This window comes from Raphanus sativus, unplaced genomic scaffold (assembly GCF_000801105.2).
Source record: "Raphanus sativus cultivar WK10039 unplaced genomic scaffold, ASM80110v3 Scaffold1360, whole genome shotgun sequence".
In the NCBI taxonomy this organism is placed as follows: domain Eukaryota; kingdom Viridiplantae; phylum Streptophyta; class Magnoliopsida; order Brassicales; family Brassicaceae; genus Raphanus; species Raphanus sativus.
The window spans coordinates 1-22,813 of record NW_026616672.1 but is presented as its reverse complement, the minus strand read 5'-3'; the positions used below and the strand labels follow the sequence as shown (position 1 = coordinate 22,813).

The 22,813-nt window shown below is 40.3% G+C and overlaps 5 protein-coding genes, 1 non-coding gene and 3 pseudogenes across 6 annotated transcripts; 3 read left to right on the top strand and 6 right to left on the bottom strand.

The window, feature by feature from the left end:
- Positions 1-185: 185 nt before the first annotated feature.
- LOC130504109 (beta-glucuronosyltransferase GlcAT14B-like) lies at positions 186-2,199 on the bottom strand (annotated as a pseudogene).
- Positions 2,200-3,047: 848 nt separating this feature from the next.
- Positions 3,048-5,465, bottom strand: LOC130504110 (H/ACA ribonucleoprotein complex non-core subunit NAF1-like; annotated as a pseudogene).
- Positions 5,459-7,985, bottom strand: LOC130504112 (secretory carrier-associated membrane protein 2-like). Its single transcript, XM_056998694.1, has 11 exons — positions 7,849-7,985; positions 7,669-7,773; positions 7,532-7,594; positions 7,424-7,457; positions 7,217-7,339; positions 7,062-7,124; positions 6,889-6,982; positions 6,758-6,803; positions 6,594-6,661; positions 6,421-6,469; positions 5,459-6,337 (listed from the first exon to the last, which is right to left on the bottom strand). The coding sequence occupies exons 1-11, from the start codon at positions 7,900-7,902 to the stop codon at positions 6,185-6,187; spliced, it is 852 nt and encodes a 283-aa protein (XP_056854674.1). The 5' UTR covers positions 7,903-7,985; the 3' UTR covers positions 5,459-6,184.
- A 232-nt stretch (positions 7,986-8,217) lies between these two features.
- Positions 8,218-10,268, bottom strand: LOC108861178 (pentatricopeptide repeat-containing protein At1g03560, mitochondrial). Its single transcript, XM_018635016.2, has one exon. It carries the CDS (start codon positions 10,218-10,220, stop codon positions 8,220-8,222), a length of 2,001 nt encoding a protein of 666 aa, XP_018490518.2. The 5' UTR covers positions 10,221-10,268; the 3' UTR covers positions 8,218-8,219.
- Positions 10,269-10,326: 58 nt separating this feature from the next.
- TRNAQ-CUG (transfer RNA glutamine (anticodon CUG)) lies at positions 10,327-10,398 on the top strand. The gene has a single exon. It is a non-coding gene; the product is annotated as a tRNA-Gln (tRNA).
- Positions 10,399-10,520: 122 nt separating this feature from the next.
- Positions 10,521-13,831, bottom strand: LOC130504111 (probable protein phosphatase 2C 1). Its single transcript, XM_056998693.1, has 6 exons — positions 13,548-13,831; positions 12,126-12,614; positions 11,710-12,042; positions 11,509-11,626; positions 11,199-11,422; positions 10,521-11,117 (listed from the first exon to the last, which is right to left on the bottom strand). The coding sequence occupies exons 2-6, from the start codon at positions 12,357-12,359 to the stop codon at positions 10,644-10,646; spliced, it is 1,383 nt and encodes a 460-aa protein (XP_056854673.1). The 5' UTR covers positions 12,360-12,614; positions 13,548-13,831; the 3' UTR covers positions 10,521-10,643.
- A 1,008-nt stretch (positions 13,832-14,839) lies between these two features.
- Positions 14,840-15,621, top strand: LOC130504107 (photosystem II repair protein PSB27-H1, chloroplastic-like). Its single transcript, XM_056998691.1, has one exon. It carries the CDS (start codon positions 14,895-14,897, stop codon positions 15,423-15,425), a length of 531 nt encoding a protein of 176 aa, XP_056854671.1. The 5' UTR covers positions 14,840-14,894; the 3' UTR covers positions 15,426-15,621.
- A 1,629-nt stretch (positions 15,622-17,250) lies between these two features.
- LOC130504108 (uncharacterized) lies at positions 17,251-18,997 on the top strand. The gene is made up of 5 exons (XM_056998692.1): positions 17,251-17,591; positions 17,677-17,897; positions 17,979-18,150; positions 18,232-18,409; positions 18,485-18,997. The coding sequence occupies exons 1-5, from the start codon at positions 17,496-17,498 to the stop codon at positions 18,733-18,735; spliced, it is 918 nt and encodes a 305-aa protein (XP_056854672.1). The 5' UTR covers positions 17,251-17,495; the 3' UTR covers positions 18,736-18,997.
- Positions 18,998-19,656: 659 nt separating this feature from the next.
- On the bottom strand, positions 19,657-21,822 carry LOC130494408 (uncharacterized; annotated as a pseudogene).
- Positions 21,823-22,813: the final 991 nt, after the last annotated feature.

The following is a 22,813-nucleotide window of genomic DNA, read 5'->3' as shown; positions in this document are numbered from 1 at the left end:
ATTAAGCTTGTTTTTGGAATCCAGTATCAATGGCACTTCACTTATGCCTACAAAAGCACATAAGAGATGGTTCTACACTTCACTACCTTTACTCATTGAATATATCTCAATCTATAACCAAAAATTGATAATCAACCAAAAAAGTAATATACAACATGACATTTTGCATCATCATTAGAGAAACCTCAACATTCATGAACATTGTTACTCCTATACTCCTCAGAAGACAACGTCTGAACAAGCTCCTGCAACCTCACAGCACCAGGTCCTGGTCTCAAAACCGAGTCATCCCTTGCACAGAGCACGGATCACTCCCATTATCGACCTCCCTACACACCACCCTCCCGGCGAGAACCTGTGCGTCCGTCCCAGCAACTCTCTATCGATCTTGTCCAGCACGGGATCGTTCTTGTGGAAACTTACGCGCGAACGGAGCCTTGTCTTGACCATGTTGTCAAATCTTTCAGCGAGAGAGAGACAGGGTGCTGCTTCGGAGGATTGTCCCAGCAATGTAGTGAAGGTCGTGTCCTATCGCGGTGTCGACGAACTCTTTGCTGTTGCAGATCACCGTGTGGAAGTAACCTTCGGGAGATGACACGAAGTTGGTGTAGTACATTAGTATCGTCCTCGGGAAGTTGTCCCATCCCCAGATGCAGTACTCGAGGAAAGACCGTGTCAGCATTATCCAAGCTGAGCCTGTGAAAATCAAAGACAAAGAAGATCATCTTTAAGGACTTTTTTTCAGGGTTAATGAAACTGTGAGAGATCAAAGAGCAGAAGCTAACTAACCGGTGAATAGCTTGAAAGAAGTAGGAAGTGATCGTCGCTGAGTAGTCCAAGCTAGGTCAGATTTCTTTGATAGGTACAGGCCAGGGTCAACTATGATTGACTTAGCCCTCTGATTCCTGCAACAACAAAACAAACAAACACAGTCTTAACCACACACATATACTCCCTCTGTTTCACAAAAGTGTGTTCTTCAAGTAAATTAAAAAAATTACTTAAGAACTCCAATTTTGTCACTAAATACATTTTCTATCTAATTAATACACTAATACAATGAGGTTAGAAACGAATTTTGCATTGAAAACACAAAACTATACTGTTTTAAAACAAAAATAAAACTATAAACGACACTTATTATGAAACGGAGGAAAAAGATAAACTAAAGAGTTAGTTTCTATGGTTAATATACTTACAGTTTCCAACCAGTGAGCTGCATATTCTCAATGAAATTGACACTCCTCGACATGTTTGAGAAGACATACAACAAATCTACATAATCATAAAAGAAAAAGCCATATAAGACAAGGTAGGAGTAAGTAACACAACATTCATTCAGTCAGTCAGTCACTAACCATCTTGTGTTACGAGAGGATAATCCGAGGCACTAAGATTAAGAAACCAATCCCAATGCAAGCTCTCTCTCAGCAAAATCGCAACGGCTTGGAGAGTACAAGCAATCATCGTAGGACCTTTATAAGTAACAAGATTAGACTGAGACATCACCCTCACATTCTGCATCCGACTGAAAACGGGATCGCTCCTCACAGACATCGCCAGCTCCATCCGCTCTTTAGGTGGAGCCTCGAGGTCCAAGTGAAGAACGTACTGGTTTCTAGGATGGTACACGGCTTGCAAGGTTCTCATCATCCTGTGACTATCTCCTTTCGTCCCCGAGATCAGGTAAGCTAGCCTAGGAAGGTCTTCTGGATTGTTATTAACATTTGGTTTTGTGAAACTAGATTCTACAAAGTAGTCTTTGTTAGACTCTGAAACAACGTCTGATGGTAAAGGATGTTCTTCTTCTTCTTCTGAGTGAAAGCCGCCGGAGATGGAGAGGGTGAGGAGAGTGATGGAGATGAACAAGGTCGCTAGGAAAGGGAACATCCATCTTCTGTCGCTGAAAGACCTAAACCCTGAATGTGATGATGATGATGAGCTCACGTGTCTCTTGGCTCTTGTAAATGGGTCTCTGAATGAAACCAGCTTCCTATACAGTTTTCTCATTCCCCTATAAGAAACCCCCAATTATCAGATATGACCAGACAGGAGATCGGAGTTGTCGGTAGAATACCAAACTAGCATCAAAGCCCCTCCCAAGCTTATCTATCTGATCACAGATTCAAAATCAATACCAGAACTCTAGAAAACCCCTCTCAAGAACCCCACACCAAGAGATGAATCTGGAAAAGATAAAAAGAACATTCAAAATATCGAAATTAGTAACCGAAAAGAGAGAGAGACTTTTTGGGCATGCAGCCAATGAAAAAGGAAAACTGATTTTTTTGTATAAAAAGCTGAGTCAGATCCAATCCAAAGTAGGAGAGACTTCAAGTTTAAGTCTTGAGTTTTACCTTAAAAAACAAGACACGTCTTGTTTTGAAAGAGACAGACGCTAAAGCAGAAAAATCAACGCAGGATAAGAAGAGTTTTATAAACTTCTTATTGGAATGATTCAATTTCAGAAGTGGGCAAAGAGAAGAAGAGATTTGAAAAAAAAGATCAATCATTTATGGACAAACTTGGGGGAGAAACGAAACTGTCTTACGGAATCAAAGCTGTCTGTCTCAAAGAGAGATAATAATGTGAAATCGACGCGCCGCAGAAGAGAGAAGACATGGCAATTAATTTAAAAAATCAAACATTTTCCGAGGCGTAAGCTTTTAATTAAAATCAGTAGAGAAATTAATGATGGTGGACCACTCGCAGCCAACAACCGTTGTCGTACACGTGTCATTATCAGCGTATTAAACGAACGCGTTAGAGATAAGTAACGATATTAACGGCGAGAGAAAAAACACTGTTCCTGCTTCTTTTCAAACTTCTTGAGAAAAAAGAAATCTGGACTAGTGGTAGGTGACTGCAGTCACTTTGACCTGACTTTTGGTACAAGGTTTTGATTTTAGCAATCAGCGAATGTGCGGAAAAGAAAAAGATCATTCAATCATAGCTGAGTTGTCTAAACAAAAACTGGCATACAAAACTAAATTTAAAAACATGCTTTTGATTGACACATCATATATGCTTCACAAAAAAAAACAGCTTCATCCAGACTATTGCCGACCACGACCTCGTCCACGACCAAACCTACCACCACGACCCCTACCTCTACCCCTGCCACGACCACCACGGTGGCCTCTTCCCCGTTCAGAAGACTGCCCGTTGCTAAACCCTTGAGACTGTTCTTGTTGTTGCACTGGGGACTCCGGGTTAGTTGGTGAGTGCTGCTGGACTTGGGATGGTGGACGTATCTCAGACTGTGGCTGCATCTGGAACTGCGGGTTCATTGGAGACGGTGGCCTGTTGTTGTTCAGCATTTGGAATGGCGGGTTCATTGGGTTGGGTGGGCGAGATTGGAACTGCGGTTGCATTTGGAACTGAGGCCGCTGCATTGGAAAACCTTGAGAAGCAGCAAACATGTTAAAACTCAGATCATTAGGTAACTGTGGATGCTGAATACCCCGACCCATCCCACCAAACGCTTGTTGGTTGAAACAGTTTCTGTAACGCAGGCCATGGCGCTGAACCCTGTCCTGGAAAAAAGTTCATGCCACCATTGAACTGCGGTGGTGGGAACATCATTTGATTCTGATTTTGCATTCCCATCAAAGGCATCTGCTGCATTGGACCTAGATGGGCATTCCCATCTGATTAGGAGGACGCATAGGAGGAAGCTGGTATGGGTTCTGCTGATTACTCTGGGGTGGTCTCCATGCTCCATTGTTTTGAGGAAAACCACCGTCCATCTGAGGAGGCCTTGCCTGATGATTCGAAACCGGACCACCACCCATCTGAGGATCACAACGGTTTGAGGATAGAGAACTAGACCCCTGGTTCTCAGGCCTTCCGTGCTCTCTGTTCTTCTTCTTCTTGTTTCTTCCGTTACCGTTCTTTTGGTCATTCATCATCATCCCTCTCTTCTCCATCTTCTGCATCCTTCTGTACTCAGCTTCTTTCTCATCATCTGAGAACTCGAGCTCGTCTGGTATCTCCTCGTCGTTATCTCCAGATGCATCGTAGCCTTTCTTCTGCAGCTCCTTGATGTTGAGAATGTGCTGAGCGAAATCAGCGACGAACGAGACGGGTGTGCCTTGGCTAACACCCTCTGGCACTTCGCTCTCTGAGTTGAACCTCACGATATAGTAAGGGCACTTGACAGGTCCAAAGATCTCATCCACAAGTCCCAACGGCGTTCTTTTTTCCGTTATCCATAGGATAGAGCCTTCTGTCAAAGGACTGTGCTGCTCCATTCCCTCCACTATGACTTGTGCGCCCATCACCTGCAATATAGAAATCACATGGAGTTCCATTAGCCAGCAGATTCCAAAGACACCAAACAGAGAAGCATATAAGAATACAGGTAGAGTAGAGGTTATGTTTATGATACCGAAAGAACAACTCCAACAGGAAGCGTGATGTGATGAGGTTCCAGAGACACATCCACAGCTGGAACTGGAGGAAGCTCCTGCAAAAATTAAACACAAAGAAGACTTAATGTCAAACAGGCAGTAGTGTACAATATAGTGAATGGTACTTTAGATTTCTTGTTGTAATAAAGAAAAAGATCAACCACTAATAGCTGTGAGCGATTGTGAATGTGAAGAGGTGAAGTATTAGGTACCTTGAGCTCATTCTTTGACCTTATAGGGTCTTTTGTTTGCAAACCTAGGTCATCATCCTCGTCGTTGCTCCAAGCAATCATCTCATTCACTTCATCATCGTCATCGTCATCATCACTATCTTCATCTTCGTCTTCTTCAACCTCATCTGCACTCTCTATCTCACCCTCTTCAAGCTCTCCTGCCACACCATCCTCTTTCACAATGACCATCTCATCTTCCTCTTCTTCACTATCCTCCTCATCACTCTCTTCTTCTTCTTCTTCATCTTCACTGCTGGAACTACCACTGGAGCTCGATGAAGAAGAAGAGCTCGAGGCTTCTTCGCTCTCAGACTCAGCAATAATACTGATACTTTTCCCCTTCTCATCATCACCCGTGGTCAAACTAACCTTCTCCAACCCTAAAGCCAAACACACATCCGTTTTCTTCAACTCTGGCTCATCCAACTTCATGTTGGGACAATCAACAGACGCAGACACATCTTCCATTGGCTTAGAGTTGTCAGAAACAGCACTACCTAACTCTTCCACAGCTTGTTCAGCCGCCACGTCATCACAAAGCTTGGGCTCTGCCTCAGACAGAACCGTGTTCTGAACCTCCTCACCTCCTTGTCCGATCGCCTCCATCTCGTCCTCGAAAAAGTCAAAGTCCGTATCTTTAACGCCAAACTCGTCGATGTTGGGATTGTTCCCGAGCCAGTTGCAGGAATCGAAGTCGAGATAGGAATCGATGCAAGGGAAATCAAGAGCGTCCTTGACCTTGGAGTTTTGATCGATTGGTAGCTCTACTTCTTCTTCTTCTTCAACGGGTTTAGCTTGTTTAGCTGGAAAACCAACCATGGCAGGAAGGGAGAGAAGAGAGAGCGAGGAGAGGAAAGTGAAAGAACATGACTTTCCAATGTTTAAGCGGCGGCTTAAGTTTATAAAGGCACCGACTTGTTGGGTAAAAAGGCCTGAGGGTTTATCGCAGGTTTCGTTAGGGTTTTAAGAGCAGCACTCTGTTTTGTGTGTTGTGTGTGCTACTACTGCCAATTAGGGTTTTTATTAGTCTCCTTTCTTCTCTTCCTTTATATATTTTTATTTTAATGCGTATAAATTTATAATATATAGTTGCATAGTGCACTTCATATGACATGGCTTTGTTGTTTTCTTCGGTGAAGATTAAAACTAAAGTACTACATGAGTTATGTGCTTCTAAGTAACATGTACAAGTCTATAGGTTCGCAGGTTAATGGTGAGAAGATGAGTTTCAAAGACTATTGAACAGAGCTGAACTGATGGCTTCATTAGAGAGCTATAAAGGTTCCCCCATCCCACTAGGGATCTTGCTTTTATCATTCATGAAGATATATTTTTTTGACAATCAAACGACAGAGTTTTGGCTTTGAGGTCTCCATGTATTTGATTTAGTCTTTTACAAAAGCAATTCAAACAAAAAACAATTGGCAGTCTAGACTTTGCAGAGAGAATGGTGTTGTGTCAAATGTTGTGTGGAGAATTCAAGATTTGACCTCAAGCCACCATTGATAGATTTTTTTTTTCCAGTGAAGAGTGTTGGCTCTATAGTGCACGCATCAACGCCGAGTTTGTAGCTTCACGCTTCATCTGTGCAGCTTTGCCGCTCCCGCGGAAGTATGCATATACTTGCTGAATCACCCAAATGTTGAGAAGTGTTTCGATGCAGAAGAACCCCGCCCCAATGAAATACAATATCTGAAAAGAGGAGAAAAGAGATTGGTTAAGACTCTTGCAAGCCGAAGTTAAGTACTTGTAAAATGAGCAGAAGTAATACTTACCCCAACCACAACATTACTGGTTAGAAACTCAAGTGCTGGCAAGAAACCTCTGTCCACAAAACCCAAACAATACATGGAATCAGATGGACTTCCTCAGAGACTCAAAAAGGTCTTATCAAAAGACAAACGAAAGAGGTTGATTCAGATGCTTTCATATAGAAGAAAACTCTTACGTGAGAGACTTTCCTCGAAAGACGACTGGTGGAGCAACTGCAGCAAAGCCGCAGAACGCAATGTGAAACTGAAAACGTTCAAGACAGTGTTAAACATCGAAAGAACTCTGATGCATGAGGAAATTTACCAATGGGGGGGGGGGGGGGGATATGGTTTAACTTACCATGTAAAACAAGAAGAAAGTTCCAAACTTCAGGGCACTATCAGTTCTGCATAGGTAGGTAAGTGTACACAATTGTATTACTGACTCATTTAGTATCTTACAACATATACTTATAGAGATGATTTTTGTACCTGGTAGCGCGGTAAAGAGGACGATACCATAAGACGTAAGCCCCAGGGACACCAGAAATGAAGTAGATGATTGACATAAGCCATATAGTGGGACCTGATTGCATCAGAAGAATCAGATGAGTGAACATGACCAGTGGAATTAATCAAAATCATTTGTGGTAAAATCAGTAAACCTCCTCCGTTGATCCAAGCTACAGTTACTGCCACAATATTCCACAAGAGGCATGCTATCAACCCTGCATATAGTTCAGTAGTTTAATTAGACTGTTAAGTTTTGACTAGACTCTGGACAAGTCCAGGATTTGTTGCAGGGTGGTCTATGCATTACCTAATAATGAGGCGAATGCGACATATTGTATCTTCTGTAAGTGAATAGGAATCTCGTTAGAAATGTCATGATGAATTAGAGGAAAAAACTCTGGCCAGTTCTTCTCCTCAATGACAACTCCACCTGCCAAAAAACAAGCCGTATCAGGTTAGCTACAAATAATACCCCCTAAAGAAGTATCACTAGACGATATAGAATGTTGTGTACTTCGTGCTATTGCATCTTCTCTTCTTTTAAGCTCCTGCATTATGACAAGAAGAAGAAGACTGAGATCAATACAGTTCACATGGAAACTGTAAATGTCCAAAAAATTACCTGCTCTTTCCGTTTCAGTTCGTTCTCCTTAGCCTGTAGTTCCATCTGTTTAGCTCGAAGATCCTTCAAACAGAAACCACATTTTTGAGCAAGCATTTAAAGGCAAAAACGTAGGAGGTATATTGAAGACACGGTACCTGGGTGGAACCCAAAGGGATATCAACTGTGTCACCACGATCATGTGGTTCAGGTGGAAGCGGCTTGAGATGGGAGTTGCTTGCAGGAGGAACACTTGTATTATTCTAGAAACATTAGAAAACCAAAACGGTAAGATCAGTAATTTGATTCCTGATTCAAGAAACAGAGAGCTTCCTTACCGCAAAAGGGTTGATCTCTTCATCGGCAAATGGATTAGGATCCTGTCGTGCCATTTCTAAGATCGTTTGTTATTGCTAGATCAAGAAAGAAAGTATATTCAAGAAAAGAGTTCTCAGAGGTCGTTGGATGTTGACAGAAATCAAGAATGCAGTGAGAATATGTTTCAACGAAGGAGTACTTAATAGTCACAGAGAGAGGAACCAAAACTAGTGCCACTTGTGCGCGCCAGAGAACTTCAAGGCATTTTAAAGGGTGCTCTCTTCGTTTCTAACACCTATTCAACAGGTAAGTTTCACAAATCTGGTCCCGGTTTACTGAAACAGAAGCCAAACCGGAAGCTATATTTAGGAAAAGAACAAACATTAACGCTTTAAAAGTCATGATGATCAAAGCTATCAAGTAAAGTTCTAAACTTGACACGCCTCTTAATACTACCCATCCTCTCATACCCAATCCCAATCTTGCTGTGCATCAGCTTCATAGCCAAATCAGACTTCCCAACTTTCCTCAAAGCATTTATCATAACAGTACGGATCCTCCCAGGCACTTCTCTCCCTCTCTCAGTGATCCCATCAGCTAACTTACAAGCTTCCTTGATCCTACCAGCTTTACACAGCGTGTTAATCATGTCTTCACACGCTGCATCAAGAATCACACCCATCGGAGCTAACTCATCCAGTATCTTACATGCTCTCCCCACTTTCCCCGACAAACAAAGTCCAGTCGACAAAGCCCTGAAGCAAGCTGCGGTCGGTGTAATACCCTTGTCTATCATCATCTCCCAGAGCTTCAACGCCTCTTCGTTTCTACGCTCTTTAAACATTCCTGATATGAGTATAGTGTACGTATAAACCGTTTGATCACAGCCTTCTTCTTCCTCCATCCTCTTAAACAACGCTAACGCCTCATCAACCTTCCCACACTTTGTGAACGCATCTATCAGGGCATTGTAACAGTACGAGTCTCTAGTGCATCCCTTCTCAGACATCTCTTCGAAAAGCCTCTCAGCTTCATCTACTCGACCCGCTTTTCCTAACCCGTCTATAAGACTAGAGTAAAACATCGAGTTGATAGCCAACCCTTTGAACCGGCAAGCCTCGAAATACCCCAACGCCTCTTCCACTCTCCCGTTTTTGCACAAACCGTTCACGACAACCGAATAAGTCACCACATCAGGCTCAAACCCTTCTCTCATCATCCTCTCTAAAAGCCTCAACGCGTCTTCAACGCTTCCGAACTTCACATAACCATCAATCAAAACAGTGTATACAGCCACGTTCGGTTTAACACCTTTGCGGATCATACTCTCGAAAACAGCGTACCCTTCGTTCAACTTCCCTTCCTTGCAAAGCCCTCCGATCACTAAACTATACGCATGAGACGGAACCTCAAGCCCGTTCTCATCCATCTCTTGATACAAAGCCACGCAAGAGCTAAAGTCACTGTCAGCATAACACGCCTGGATCACAGTCATGTAAGTAATCTTATCAGCCTCGAGACCTCTCGTCTCCATATCCCTAACCTTCTCCACAGCTCTCTGCGTCCGCCCCGCTTTGCAATAACCTTTAATCATCGTGTTATACGTCACGACGTCAGGCTTGATCCTCCCACTCTCCATAACCTCGAAAACACGCTCTGCGGAGTCAACAAACATCGAGCTGACCAATCCGTTCATCAAAAAGTTGTAAGTATACAGAGTGGGCTCGATCCCATTCTCCTTCATCTTGCGCCACACCCACAGCAACTCCTCCACCATACCAAGCTTCCCAAAACTCTTGATCAGCTCATTCGCAGAACCAACACTCAAAGCAAACTCCATCTTCCTCAACTCGCGACAGAGAGACTTAATCCTATCCACATCTTTCTCCATAGCCAAAACATCAACCAAGGAGACGTAACACTCGAGGTTATGCGTGTACTTCTTCTGCTTACCAGCCCAATTAAAGAACCGCCAAGCGACAACGTGCTGCTGTCCTCTCTCGCGAACAACCTCGTCGGATCTCAACACGAAAGAGACGAAACTCGGAGATAGCTTGATGAGGAACTTACGGCAGAAAGCGTCGAGATTCGACTCCATCGACTCCGAACCATCTAAAAGGTTGAGAATTTGACTCACCCAAGGAGACGGCTTGAGGCTACGAGACGATTTCACGAGGTCGGAGACGTCGTTGAAGGGCTCTATCCACTCCGGAGGAGGAAGCGGACTGGTGCTACCACCACTGAACAGCCACCTAACACTTTGTAAAGGCGAACCTTTTGAACCTTCCGACGATAAAAAGGTGTCGTCTTTGTGCAGACGGAAGCATTTTGAAGAGCTACGCGGACGATTCGGAGCAGTGACGGAAAAGGGTTTCCGGGAAAGTCTTCGCATCGGTGGTTTTCTCAGCCTACCACCAATGCTGCTGTGACATTCGTCATATAGAACTCGAAACGTTATGGTTTTGCTTTTATAATTTTAAGAAGGAAGGTATAACAACGGTCCCATGGTCTAGCGGTTAGGACATTAGACTCTGAATCTAGTAACCCGAGTTCAATTCTCGGTGGGACCTCTTTTTTATTTCCAAGAACAATTTTTTTTTATTTCCAAGAACAATTTTTTTTTACCACTCTCTCTCACCAAGCTGTGAGATTTTTTTTAGAGAGTTTGAACAATCAAGAGGCACATACCAAGAAGCTAACACATTTACATTTTATGAATTTGATTAGGCAAATAGATGCATGCAACCAGCAAACTTTTCTTTTCTTTGGAACACTAAAATCAATTCTTGAAAAAAAAACAATGAAAAGCCATATCTCAAGTCTTAGTTTCTTCTCCAGAGAATCTTGGAAGCTGAACTAATGAGTTCACTCGAGTAACTCCTTCTAGTCCGGACCAGTTCTGTTCACCTTCCTTAGTTTTCTCCTTCTCTGCAACATCATTAATCGCTTCTGCATTCACATTACCGAAACTGCTGTTTTCTGTTGACGCCCTGACCGTGACGTTTCTCTGAAGACACGGTTCTGCTGCATTCACCTGGTTTTCCTCTGATTCTTCTACTGCGTTCGTTGCTGACGAGTAGTATCCTTGCTCTTCGTAGTCTGATGAATCCGAGTCCATCTTCCCGTCGAGAAACAAACACACGACCGCACAGTCGTCCATTTTCGAAGTCGGGTACTTCAGCTTCCACTCCCTTGCAGCTGAATCCACCACTAGCCTAGCTGCTGATGCTCGGCTTGGTGCTGATGCCACCACTTCAACCACTTCTTCGTTGCTTAGCACATCCCATACCTATCAAATTGGAAGCATCAGTAAAAAGCACAATTCATAAAAAGCTGAGAGAACCTGAAAAGAAAGTTTCAGCGGTTTTACTCCATCAGAGGCCAAGACAATGAACTGGTCTCTCTCTGTGAGAACACGGTGAGAGAACTCGGGTACTGAGATCACACCGTAGTCTTTCAGACAGAAATCACCAAAAGCCCTAGCCATGGCTAATCCAGGAGCATTATCATATGGTAGCCAGACTCGTGGCACCTCTGGCTCGTCTTCCAGCGCAAACACTCTACCTTTACACTGTTTGATCCTCTCTGCTTCCCCTAGTAACATCATTTGAAAAACAATCAGACAAAATCAAAGAAAATATTCACAAAAAAAATGTTGTTAAAAGCATTATTATTATTACTTGGTAAGTCAGGCTTCAAGTCAACTGTTAGCTGAGTAGCAACCATTGAATCATCGCTGTCTTTGGATCCAAGTATCGCCCGAGAGTCCCCAATGTTTCCCATGAATAGGTTTGACCCCTGAAAACACAATCAAAACACACACAATCAAAACCAAATACAACGGAAAGAAAGAGATCTTTTTGTTGTTGTCAAAGATTAACCTGTTTAATGATTGTAACAGCAGTGCTGCCGCTGCAGAAGCATTCCACATTAGGATGGGAACGCAGTTCCTTATCCATAGCACTGAAAGCTTTCAAGAAAGCCTCTTCCCATAAGAGCTTCAACTTATCCTCCTCCTCACTAGCTTCTTCTTCCTCCTTGTCAGCTTCTTGGCTATCTGATTTGTTTGAAACGTTTTGCTTCGACTGAATCGAATTCACGAAAGACAGTAACCTCACAGGCAAAGATTCTCTCACTTTACGAGAAACAAGGTGACCATGAGGACCGTGTCCGTCAAAAACACCGCAGAATGTCACATCTTTAGACATGAAATCCTACAGAAACACAAACACCAAACCCTTGCTTAACATTGACACAAAAGCTCTAGTAAAACATCACTGAGGAGGAAGAAGCTTACTTCCCACACGATCATTGAGTCCTGATTAACTCCCTTGCGTCCCTGTTGAGTGAAAATGCAAGAACTCTTGCTCTTTCCGTTGCTGGTGATCCGGTTAGGAATAGAGACCAAGTTGTTAAGCGAAACGATGCGGCCTGAAGATGTCCTCCTCCCCATTTTGCTCCCACAGCACCCCATCCCGAGGCAGGGACGATACATAGGCTCTTCATTGCTCTTGGACACACAACCTCCCATTGGTCAATGCAAGCACAAGATATGAATCTGATCGCAGAGGGATGATAGTACAGAATAAGACAGAAAAAAAGACTCCTCCTCTTGTACCAAAAACAGATCCTCCCCCAATGTAAAACGCTTCACCAACACACTTGGTCAAAATCAAAGAGCTTTCACACAAGTTTCTTACTTCTGAATTAAAAAAAAGAAACTCTTGATCTGTGCAAAACCTTTTCTTCAAATCTTGGTCAATGATGATGTATGGACCAGTATCAGCTGAAAACATTGCAGAAAAAATGATTTAATGAATTGTTTAATGCAGAGTTCCAAAAGAACAGCAGACTCCAACAAGTCATAAAGAAGAAAACCCAAGCATGTGGGTCTTTGCAATAGAAAATTTATATTTTACTAAACAGCCTGTCTTTATTGTTTGGTCATTCAACCAAAGCCTTAAGACTCTTATTGTTCCAATTCACTAATCCTTGATTAATAAGTTAAATCAAAAAAAAAGACAGGAAAACACAGGAAAGACATGCAAATCAACAAGAGAGAGTTTCCCTATTAGTGTTAAAAGGCACATATGATTGTTATGAGAGGCAAACTGCAAAATATTAATGAGATCATGAAATGAACATTTTCATTTTCATTGCAATGTTTCTCATACATTTACACTCTCTTTTCTTTTACAATTTTCAGTGAAAAGACAAAACTGACGAGAATGCAGATCCTCAAAGCTTTATCTGAGTAGTTAGAGAGAGCTAAAACCTCCTAATCCCCATAAAGAGATCATCGTTGAATAAGTTTAATATTAATATACAGACATATATGCAAATGATGCAAACCCTAAAATTGTGAAAATCCATAGATTCTTGTAAAATGTCTAGAGACAGGGGAATCGTAAATAAGAAACTCAAGTGGAGATTCCATTGAAAGCAAAAAGGTGGTATCTTTCAAGTGGAAAATTGATTCACTTTTTCAGATATAAACGGATCTCAGAACTTCATCAATAACTCTGATAAGTGCAGACTGAGAAAAAAAGGAGAACGACAACAAACCAAACCAAAAAAAAAAAAAATCAGAGCAGATCCTATGAAACTCGAACGATCCAAGCCAAATGAGAGATCACACAGAGTCTACACGAGAGTGGTGAGATTCAGAAAGAGAAACGAACGAAAGATTTTTGAGCAAAACAGAGCAAAAAGGACGAACCTTTGGTGTGGATAGGGGTTCGTCTGGAAATAATGAATAACTATTATTATGCAGAGATAGTGACTAGTTGAAGTGCGAAAGAGAGATGGAGAGATGAGAGAGTTGTGTGTGATTGGTGAAGAAGTAGTTGTAGTCGTCGGAGATATGGGTGAGATCTCGTTTAATTGGAGAAAGCGAATTAGCAAAAGATAGAGATAATAAAAAACAAGGAGCTCCTCCCACAGAATCTTTTCTTGTTTCTTCGCTTCTCTCATGTAATATCATAATCAATCAAAGCTTTCCTCCACGCCCTATCATATTACTACTAGTCATTACTTTCTATTCTTACATTTTATTTTGTTACTTAGTTCCAACTTACCACTTTACCACTTCTGTATAGTTGTTTTGCGCATTTTCACCCTTTTTATACAACACTCAGACATTAGATTTCATTTTACAAAACACATAGAAGTACATGTTTTTTAGACAATATGGTTGGTAGTCGTCGACATGTAAAGATTGTAAATGCAACCAAACATTGATGTCTCGTTGAACTCCCACAATTTATTAAAATAGATAAATCATTTTCATGTGGTTAGAAATCATGAAATCCAAATACATAACGTTACGTATTTATTTCGATTGTGATTTCAACTATAACAAAAAGTTAATGACAGGTCACAGCTTCTTTCCCACTTAGTTATGTGTTGACAAATCGTATGGTTCACGGACTTCTCACGTAGACTAGTCCTAGTTGCATTACTCTTTCCTTTTTATTTTCTCTTTTCACACCTGGCCAATTGAATACACTCTTTATTATAAAAGCTCTTTATCTTTTTATTCCAAAGTTTCTTTATTATTATTTTCATTAGAAAGTTTATTATAATTAGCTTTGGAAAAAGAGTGAGGGAAAAAAGTTCATCATCCCATGTGTATGACAGCAATTAGAAATTATAGAATGTCACGTGATTTGTGGGTCTAAGTTAATCCTCCAACATCATTATCAAAAGTGTCTATCCATGAGACCATGCAGATTAGTCACTGATTGGGTGGGGGGTTAGACTTATGGGCCTCCATTATTTTATTTAAATGTATGGGCTTCCACTATTTTATTAAAATGTTTGGGCCTTTGATAACAAAAGAGACCCAATCGCAAAAATAAAGACAATACCTTGACATGGCAGTGGGACCCAGAAGATCTAGAACAGAGAGACTCCATTGTTGGACTTGGATCTTCCATATCTCTTATCATCCAAAACCGTACAGTCAGGATAAGAAGATAAGGACACGCGTCCGAAATCCAGCACTCCCAAGACATTTTTACTAAACTCTTCTTCACACTCGTACACCTTTCCTCGAGTTCCGACAATGGCTTCAGCTTCAGCGACAGCTACTCTTCTCAAACCCAGTTCTGTTCCAACGCAGCATAAACCGGTCATCACCGCCTCCGTATCTCCTCCTCTTCCTCCTCCACGTCGTCACAACCTCCTCCGCCGCGATGTACTCTCAATATCCGCCGCATCGACGCTTCTTCTAACGCAATCGCTCCCGTTTCTAGCTCCGTCGCCGGCTTCCGCCGCCGAAGACGAAGAGTACGTGAAAGATACGTCGGCGGTGATCTCCAAAGTCCGGACGACGCTCTCGATGGAGAGGACGGATCCTAATGTGGCGGACGCGGTGGCTGAGCTGAGAGAAGCGTCGAACTCGTGGGTTGCCAAGTACAGGAAGGAGAAAGCTCTTCTCGGGAAAGCGTCTTTCAGGGATATCTACTCGGCGTTGAATGCTGTGTCCGGACATTATGTGAGTTTTGGACCGACGGCTCCGATCCCGGCGAAGAGGAAGGCGAGGATTCTTGAAGAGATGGAGACTGCTGAGAAAGCTCTCTCGAGAGGAAGATAAATCTACAGTGAGCCCTAACAATTTCTTCTTCTTCTTCTCAAGTACCTTGTTGATGAAGTTTTCTTTTACCCTTAAATGCATATTGGATTATATGAGAAGAGAAAAAAAAAATTTGAATTTGCTCGTTTGTTTTTGTAAAACACTTTCATGATAATTTACTTAATTATCATTTACAATAACGAATTCCATTTTCTAATTGAAGTGTATATACTGTTAGTGTGTGAGCAGAGCACTACCTCTTTAACAGTTCTTGATTTCTGGAATTTACCACCAAAAGATCAATATGTGTTAGACTGTCAATGTTAGTTATTTTGAAGAACTTTCAGTTACTTTATGAAGAACTGCAAAGTCAATGGATCGTCAAACTAGTGGTAACTCTAAGTTTAGTCCGACATTTTATCTGTGGGTCATAACTCAAAAGATCGACTAACGTTAAGTTTCTGTACAAGATATAACTTTCCATGGTAGTATATAGAGAAATTCACATTGAGAGTGTAATGCAGTTTATTCAGCTGTGGTGTGGCGTTGAAATTGAGGGAAGTGTAACTTACATTTTTGAATGCCCAAAGGCCGAAATTAGTTCACTTTCATTAATTGCTATCAAGAAAAGGGTCCAGCTTATGAACGCCTCTTCAATGGCCCATCTGCAAAGCCCACAAAGTGTGTGGTTTGGTAGTTTTAGTATTTAGGTGACCACAGCTCCACAACTACCCAAATCATACGAACATCTCACATGTAGGTATACATGTGAAATCAACTACCACATGGCTCGCATTTATTTTTTAAAAATCTTGCATCTCATGGAGTATCACTCTGTTTGGATTGGATTTGGTTTGAGTCCTAGTAAACTGTAGCTGTTTGCTAAGTTCAACGTAATTAATAGCAACACGTGTAAGTGCATGCATTCTAAATTTCTAATACTACTACTGATTAATGACCTTTCCAATACGTTAAAGTTAATTAGTGTAAGATAATGACGGTGGTGGCTGGCTGCTGTATAACCCACTACGCCTAATTTTATGTACCAAGTAATTAAAAATCTTTGCATCACGTTTTTTCCCATTGTCAACGATATTTAATAAGGTACCAGTGCAGGTCAGATATTAATTTTCTTCCATGGAAATATATTATTATATTTACCGTAATAATAAATTACGAAATTATTTTTTCGTTTTTGCGTCTGCGTCACCAAAAGCTACTAGAAGTAGAACTATATGTTTTCTCCAAGTTTTTTAAAAAAGAAACCATCAAATCATATTTTCTTAAGCCATGTACCGCACTATTTCCGGGGTTAAAACTTTAGACGTCTAGATAATGAAGTAAGTATAATAAAAGATCAGTCCATGCATAGATTTCGATATGATTGGACTTTTATTTATAAACTACTGTATATAGCAACGACAAAAGCACGTGAAGAAAATGAGAAGTGGTGAGTGGTGGACGATGAAGCATAACTCTTTGACTATTTTCCGCATTACCTTTTTCACTGTGTCCTGTCTTCTCTGATCATATCCCTTAAAACATCCAGACAGAGAGATAAAACTGCAAACTATATTAAAAGGAAAAAAAAAAAGCATTTTGACAGAGACGATCATCTCCAGCAAAGCAAACGTTCTTTTTTTTTTCTCTTTGTACCTGGTTCCCGGAGAAAAGGTTCTGTCTTTCCCGGGAAAATCTATTTCTTACTGGCTTTTTACCTTATTTTTTTTTATCTTTCATCTTCTCCGTGTAATTTTTTTTTTAATCTTATTCAGCACAAGAGATCTCGACGCGTGGCGTCAACTATTTCACGAGAGAATCACACGAGAAAAGGGAGAAAATAAAAATAAAATAAGAAAAAAATATTCGATATTGATTGCTTACACACACATTGTCGTCTAGATTGTGATCGTCCTTCCTTCTCCGGTCATTTTTTTAAAAGACAATCGATTTTCTCTTCTCTTCCATTCCTCTTTTTTTTTTCCCTTGTCCCTTAAAAATCCAGCCTTCATAACGTCAAAGCTCAGAATCCTCTCTCTCTTGCCTCTCCGTCTCTCTCTCTCCATTTCTCAATTTCTCCGGAGAATCATCATGGTGAATGCCACCAAAGGGTCACCGAAAAAATCGAATCTTGATCGATTCCTTCATTGCACAACACCCTTAGTCCCTCCCCAATCTCTCCCAAAGGTTTGTCCTTTTCTTTATCTAGAAACGTTTCGAATCGTCAAATGTCAAATCTCCTGATTGATTGATGTGTTATCTTCATCTACAGGCGGAGATTAGATCACTAAACCGATTGTGGCATCCATGGGAGAGAGAAAAGGTCGAGTTTTTCAGGCTGAGTGATCTCTGGGATTGCTACGATGAATGGAGCGCTTATGGAGCTAGTGTCCCTATTCATCTCACCAACGGCGAATCTCTCGTTCAGTACTACGTCCCTTATCTCTCCGCCATCCAGATTTTCACTTCCTCTCATTCCTCCTCCTTGATCAGGTTTTTGAAAGTTTGAATCTTTATTGCTTTTGAGATATCTTTTATGATTGGAATCTGCTGGTGTTTGGTTTGTTTAATTAGGGAAGAGTCTGAAGATGGGGATAGGTATCCCTTTAGTGATTCAGGTAGCGATGAGAGTGTCTCCGAGGAAGGGCTTGAGGTCGCCTTGCATTTGAATGATCGTTTGGGTTACCTTTATCTCCAGTACTTTGACAGATCACCTCCTTATACCAGAGTTCCTCTCATGGATAAGGTAAACTAGATAAAAAGCTTGTTTCCATCTAATGTGAGAGCTAGGTTTTGACACTTGGAAGATGGTTTTTGATTACAACAGATCAATGAGTTAGCTCAAAGGTATCCGGGATTGATGTCGTTGAGAAGCGTTGATCTTTCTCCAGCGAGCTGGATGTCTGTTGCTTGGTACCCTATTTATCATATACCAATGGGGAGAACCATTAAAGACTTGTCCACTTGTTTCCTCACTTACCACACTCTTTCTTCTTCTTTTCAAGGTATTCATCCACACATTCTCTCTCTCTCCCAATTTCACAATGGTGTTTAATGCTTAGAAATGATAACATCACCAGATATGGAGCCGGAAGAGAATGGAGGGGAGAAAAAGAGGATGAGGAAGGAAGGGGAAGACATTAGTCTGGTCCCATTTGGGATGGCTACTTACAAGATGCAAGGCGATGTTTGGCTTTCCCATGACCATGATGACCAAGAGAGACTGGCTTCGCTTTACAGCGTTGCGGATTCTTGGCTGAAACAACTTAGGGTCCAACATCATGACTTCAACTACTTCTGCACCATGTCAATGACTCCTCGTGGTGGCTAAAACCATGTTTGTTTTCTCTCTTAAAGTCCCATCCTTTCCTTTTGTTTATGGAACCGCTGGCGTTTTCTAAAAAAAAAAAAAAAGAGTGATCTGGCTTTTGTAGCGTTTTGGGTTAGGATATAGCGTTTTAAGAAGATACCTAACCTTTTGAGAAAGAAAAAAAGTATATGTCAGTATATAGAGAGTTTGTTGTCTTGTTGAAACAGAGTAATCGTTGTTACTTGCGTCTTTGAAACAGAGTAAATGCTTTCTTGTAAGTTTATCTAACACTGTCGAGAGGAACATAACTTTTTGTGCCTCAGCACCGTTACTGAAGTAGTAATCATGTTAACAGTTCAAATATTAAAAAAAAAAAATTAAAGTATGAATCTTAGCATACGTAATGAAACATTACATACAATATATTAATAAAATTAATTTTGAAAAGAATGAATATGTCCAGCTCCAAGAAATAGACATTTCGAATTGTATACGAATCGTGGGAATGTGGTTGTAACTGGTAAGGAATCTTATCCTTCACGTTAGGTTTTTAAAGTAGATCCCTTCTGTTTTGTCATATGCTGAGGATAAGATCAAACTATCAAACTTTCGAACTCCAATGCAGACGTAAAGAACATTATCTTATTTATTTTTTTAATATTCATTTGGGAATATACAAATAGGTCATACATCAGACCCCGACTTTTCAAAATAAGGGTTAGGATGAGAAAAATTTAATGTCGACACTCGACAGGGACAATACTGGTCTGAAGAGTGAAGATCTTTACTACTATTATAGACGAACGGTAAGAGTTTTGATTATTTAAAACTACACAAGTCAAAGATTCCACGTTAACTTCTTAGTTTCCTTCCACACCAACATCATCATCAATTCATCATCAGTAATGTTAGAAGAAAACAAGGATGTATATGCATCATATAGATCTTTGACCAAGGAAAAGATATGTAACATGGTCATTCATTTTCAATCTTTTAGTATTTGTTGTCTCATTGATTATCGTTTTTTAAATACATAAATCCAGTTAATGTACACATCTAAATAGAAGAAAAATCTATTGGAACAAGAGATTATAAGCAGGGAGATCTTGAATCCGATGAATATCGTCCAAAGAAAGCTCTCTCTCTAGCTGATTCCGTGTCGCCTGCAATACTTCCTGACATATATACAATCACATTAAATACGTAAACACAAGCATCATCAGTCTTCAAGATAATCATCAAATGTTATTACAAAGGAGAGATAAACTAGAGACATACATTGAATTCCATGTAAGAAGCGTGCATCGCAAGCCATTGAGCATCCATCATCGCGAATGATATACAATACAGTACATCGAATGCATTCTCGTCTTCTGTAATAATTTTATTTGGATATGGTTCTTGATTAATGTTCAAAGATTATCATACACTAACTTGTAAAAGAATATATATAACATACTTTGTTTACCTTCTAAGAGTTTGAGAAAATTCATTCCGGAAGACATTTCGGCTTTGCTGCGTAACAACAAAACAATAATTTTAAAGTTTCTTCAGTCGAAATTGTTATATACAAGAACAAAACTTGGACGTACGAGTGTTTTGTAAATCGAGCATTTGAATCAGCATGAAGGAGATATTGATTCCGGCCACCGCAAAGGGTACTCCCACTTTGCCCTCTCGCCTCTTTGTTTCAGTAATAGCCTCCGGAAACAAACCTTCAAATTTTGTATAGACAAATTTTCATACAAATATTCATGTAACATGAGGAAGCCATAGCAATATATGAACATGTTTATTAGGTTTTAATTACCGGATATGTTCTTGCGGAAAATAACAAATTCTCTAGAGCGATAAATCCACAACCCCTTCAAACAAAATGTTTAAACAAAAACACGGTTTAGCCCCCAAGTATTTTTTCCCTTAAGATGATGTTAACACACCACAATCTTACCTGAAATCGGTAGATGGATTGGGACCTTGCCATCCCATATCTTTCCATTGTTCTGTTACTAAGCCTGTGAGACTTATATTCGGAAATGCAGCATTCCACAATGCTTTTAGTGATTCCTGCCGCCATTAACAATGCAAAACATTTCACAAGATGTTTATGGCATAAACAATATCCCTCTATGTTGCTCGGTTACCGTTGAACATATTAGGAATGAGATCAATTACACCTACCTGATGGTCAATACGTGTCTCTTCAAAAGGTACAAGCAAACGATCTTGCAGCTTTTGAAGTCTTTCCTCCTATATATGGTTGATTAGAAAATCCAAAAACGTTACAAACTATTTTTGATGTCTTAACTCTTATATATGTGAAGGTATTATGAAACTTAACCTGAAGAGGAGACAAAGTGTAGTCGATTGACTTGTCTTGACGTCTACTGGACCGTGTAAAGAGACCTCCTATCCATGATCTTGTTCCAACCACAGCCGTAGCTACAACCACCGGTTCACTGAAACAGTTTCATACATAATGAGCTGATGGATCTAACCAATATTGCATAAGTAATAAACTAATCACTCTCTCACACACACATACACACAAAATGTGTTATATCTTTATACACCGTGATCTCAAGCAAAAGATGCTCATTAAAACATATACTTAGACAATTGAGCTATTACGTGAGCGGAACTACTTGACCGCTGACATCTCGGTTCTTTGTTCCCTTTTTGTCGCCTTTCCCACGCTTCATCCTCCTCTACCTGCACACATATATCCAGACACATGTTTGTGTTTGACATTAGGAGAGCACATTATTTTAAAACTTGGGAAGACTAGAAAATTTGACTGAGCTTACTCACTTTACAAGATTTATATGGTGTCTTTGATCGAAGAAAACAATAATATGGTATATTACTTTAAAGATGAAGAAAGCAACAAAGACATGATTACGGAGTCATCAAAACAAAGATCAGTATGGGAATAAGAAATCAAAGTAATTCGTTTTGCAAAAGAAAAAAAAAATCATGCAAAGTTGGATGGTACAAAAGCTTAGACTTCTCTGAAGAAACTTGTAAAATAAGGTAAAGGAAGAAGATTTATACAGAGGTGAGTTGACCACAGATAGGTTTTAGTATTTGTTTTGGTTGCGTACAGGTAAGAGTTTGTAAAAATAGAAATATTTTCCGTGATTATTTAACACGTTTAAGCTAAGCTAGGCTGAATTTTAGGTCGTTATATATAAGTTTGTAATTTTTATACTATTAATTTTGGTTAATTTAGAAAAACGGAAAGAAAAAAAGATAAAATCAAAAGGGTAATGAACGATTAATTATTCATTCATGTTCAATTCTCAAAAAAAAGTCAACAATTCATCATCATTTTTTCACTTAGTCAAATTTTTGGCATAATTGGATACAAAAAGGTTTCTCTAGAAAGTGTAACTAACACAATACCGCAATTGAAGGGGTTCTCTTTTCATTACTTTCTATGTAAAGTTTGAAACTTTACAATGCAATTTACCTTGAAAACATCATTTGCAAAAAATCGTTATGATGATTAAAAGGTCGAAGAGGGGGAAAATTTACCTGTTATAGACTTAGGAACAAGACAATGGAGGAGGAAGAGATGGTCTAGACAAGGTGACGATGAGCAAGGAAGAAGAGAGAGAAGAAGAAGAAGAAGAAAGAAAAAGAAATTAGAAACGAAAATGAAATCCTTCATTGTAATTTTGCAACTTTTAGAAATTGCAAAATGATGAAGAGAGTTGTGATCCAGAAGTGTTTTCCTTCTCTTTTTTTGTTTCCTCTCTCCAATCTCTTCATCGACCGTTAAGTTGCCGCCTTCTTCTCCCTTCCACCAAAATAGTTCTCAATACATCTGGACCGTCCATATCATTTACGTTCAAACCTCATCAACGGTGACCAGCTCAGTTGGTTAATCAACAGTAAAATCGTCTTTTTAATAGAGCCCATCTCTAGGCCCATCACGAAAGAACCCAAACTAGTGATCTGAGTGGTTGCACGTGTCACTAACCCAATACTACCTTATCTTTTTGTCTCCCACCCTCAAATCGAACAACGTAGAAAGACACTGAACACTAGCAACTTCAGTTCCGTACAGAAATGGCTCTTCAGGCTGCATCCTCTC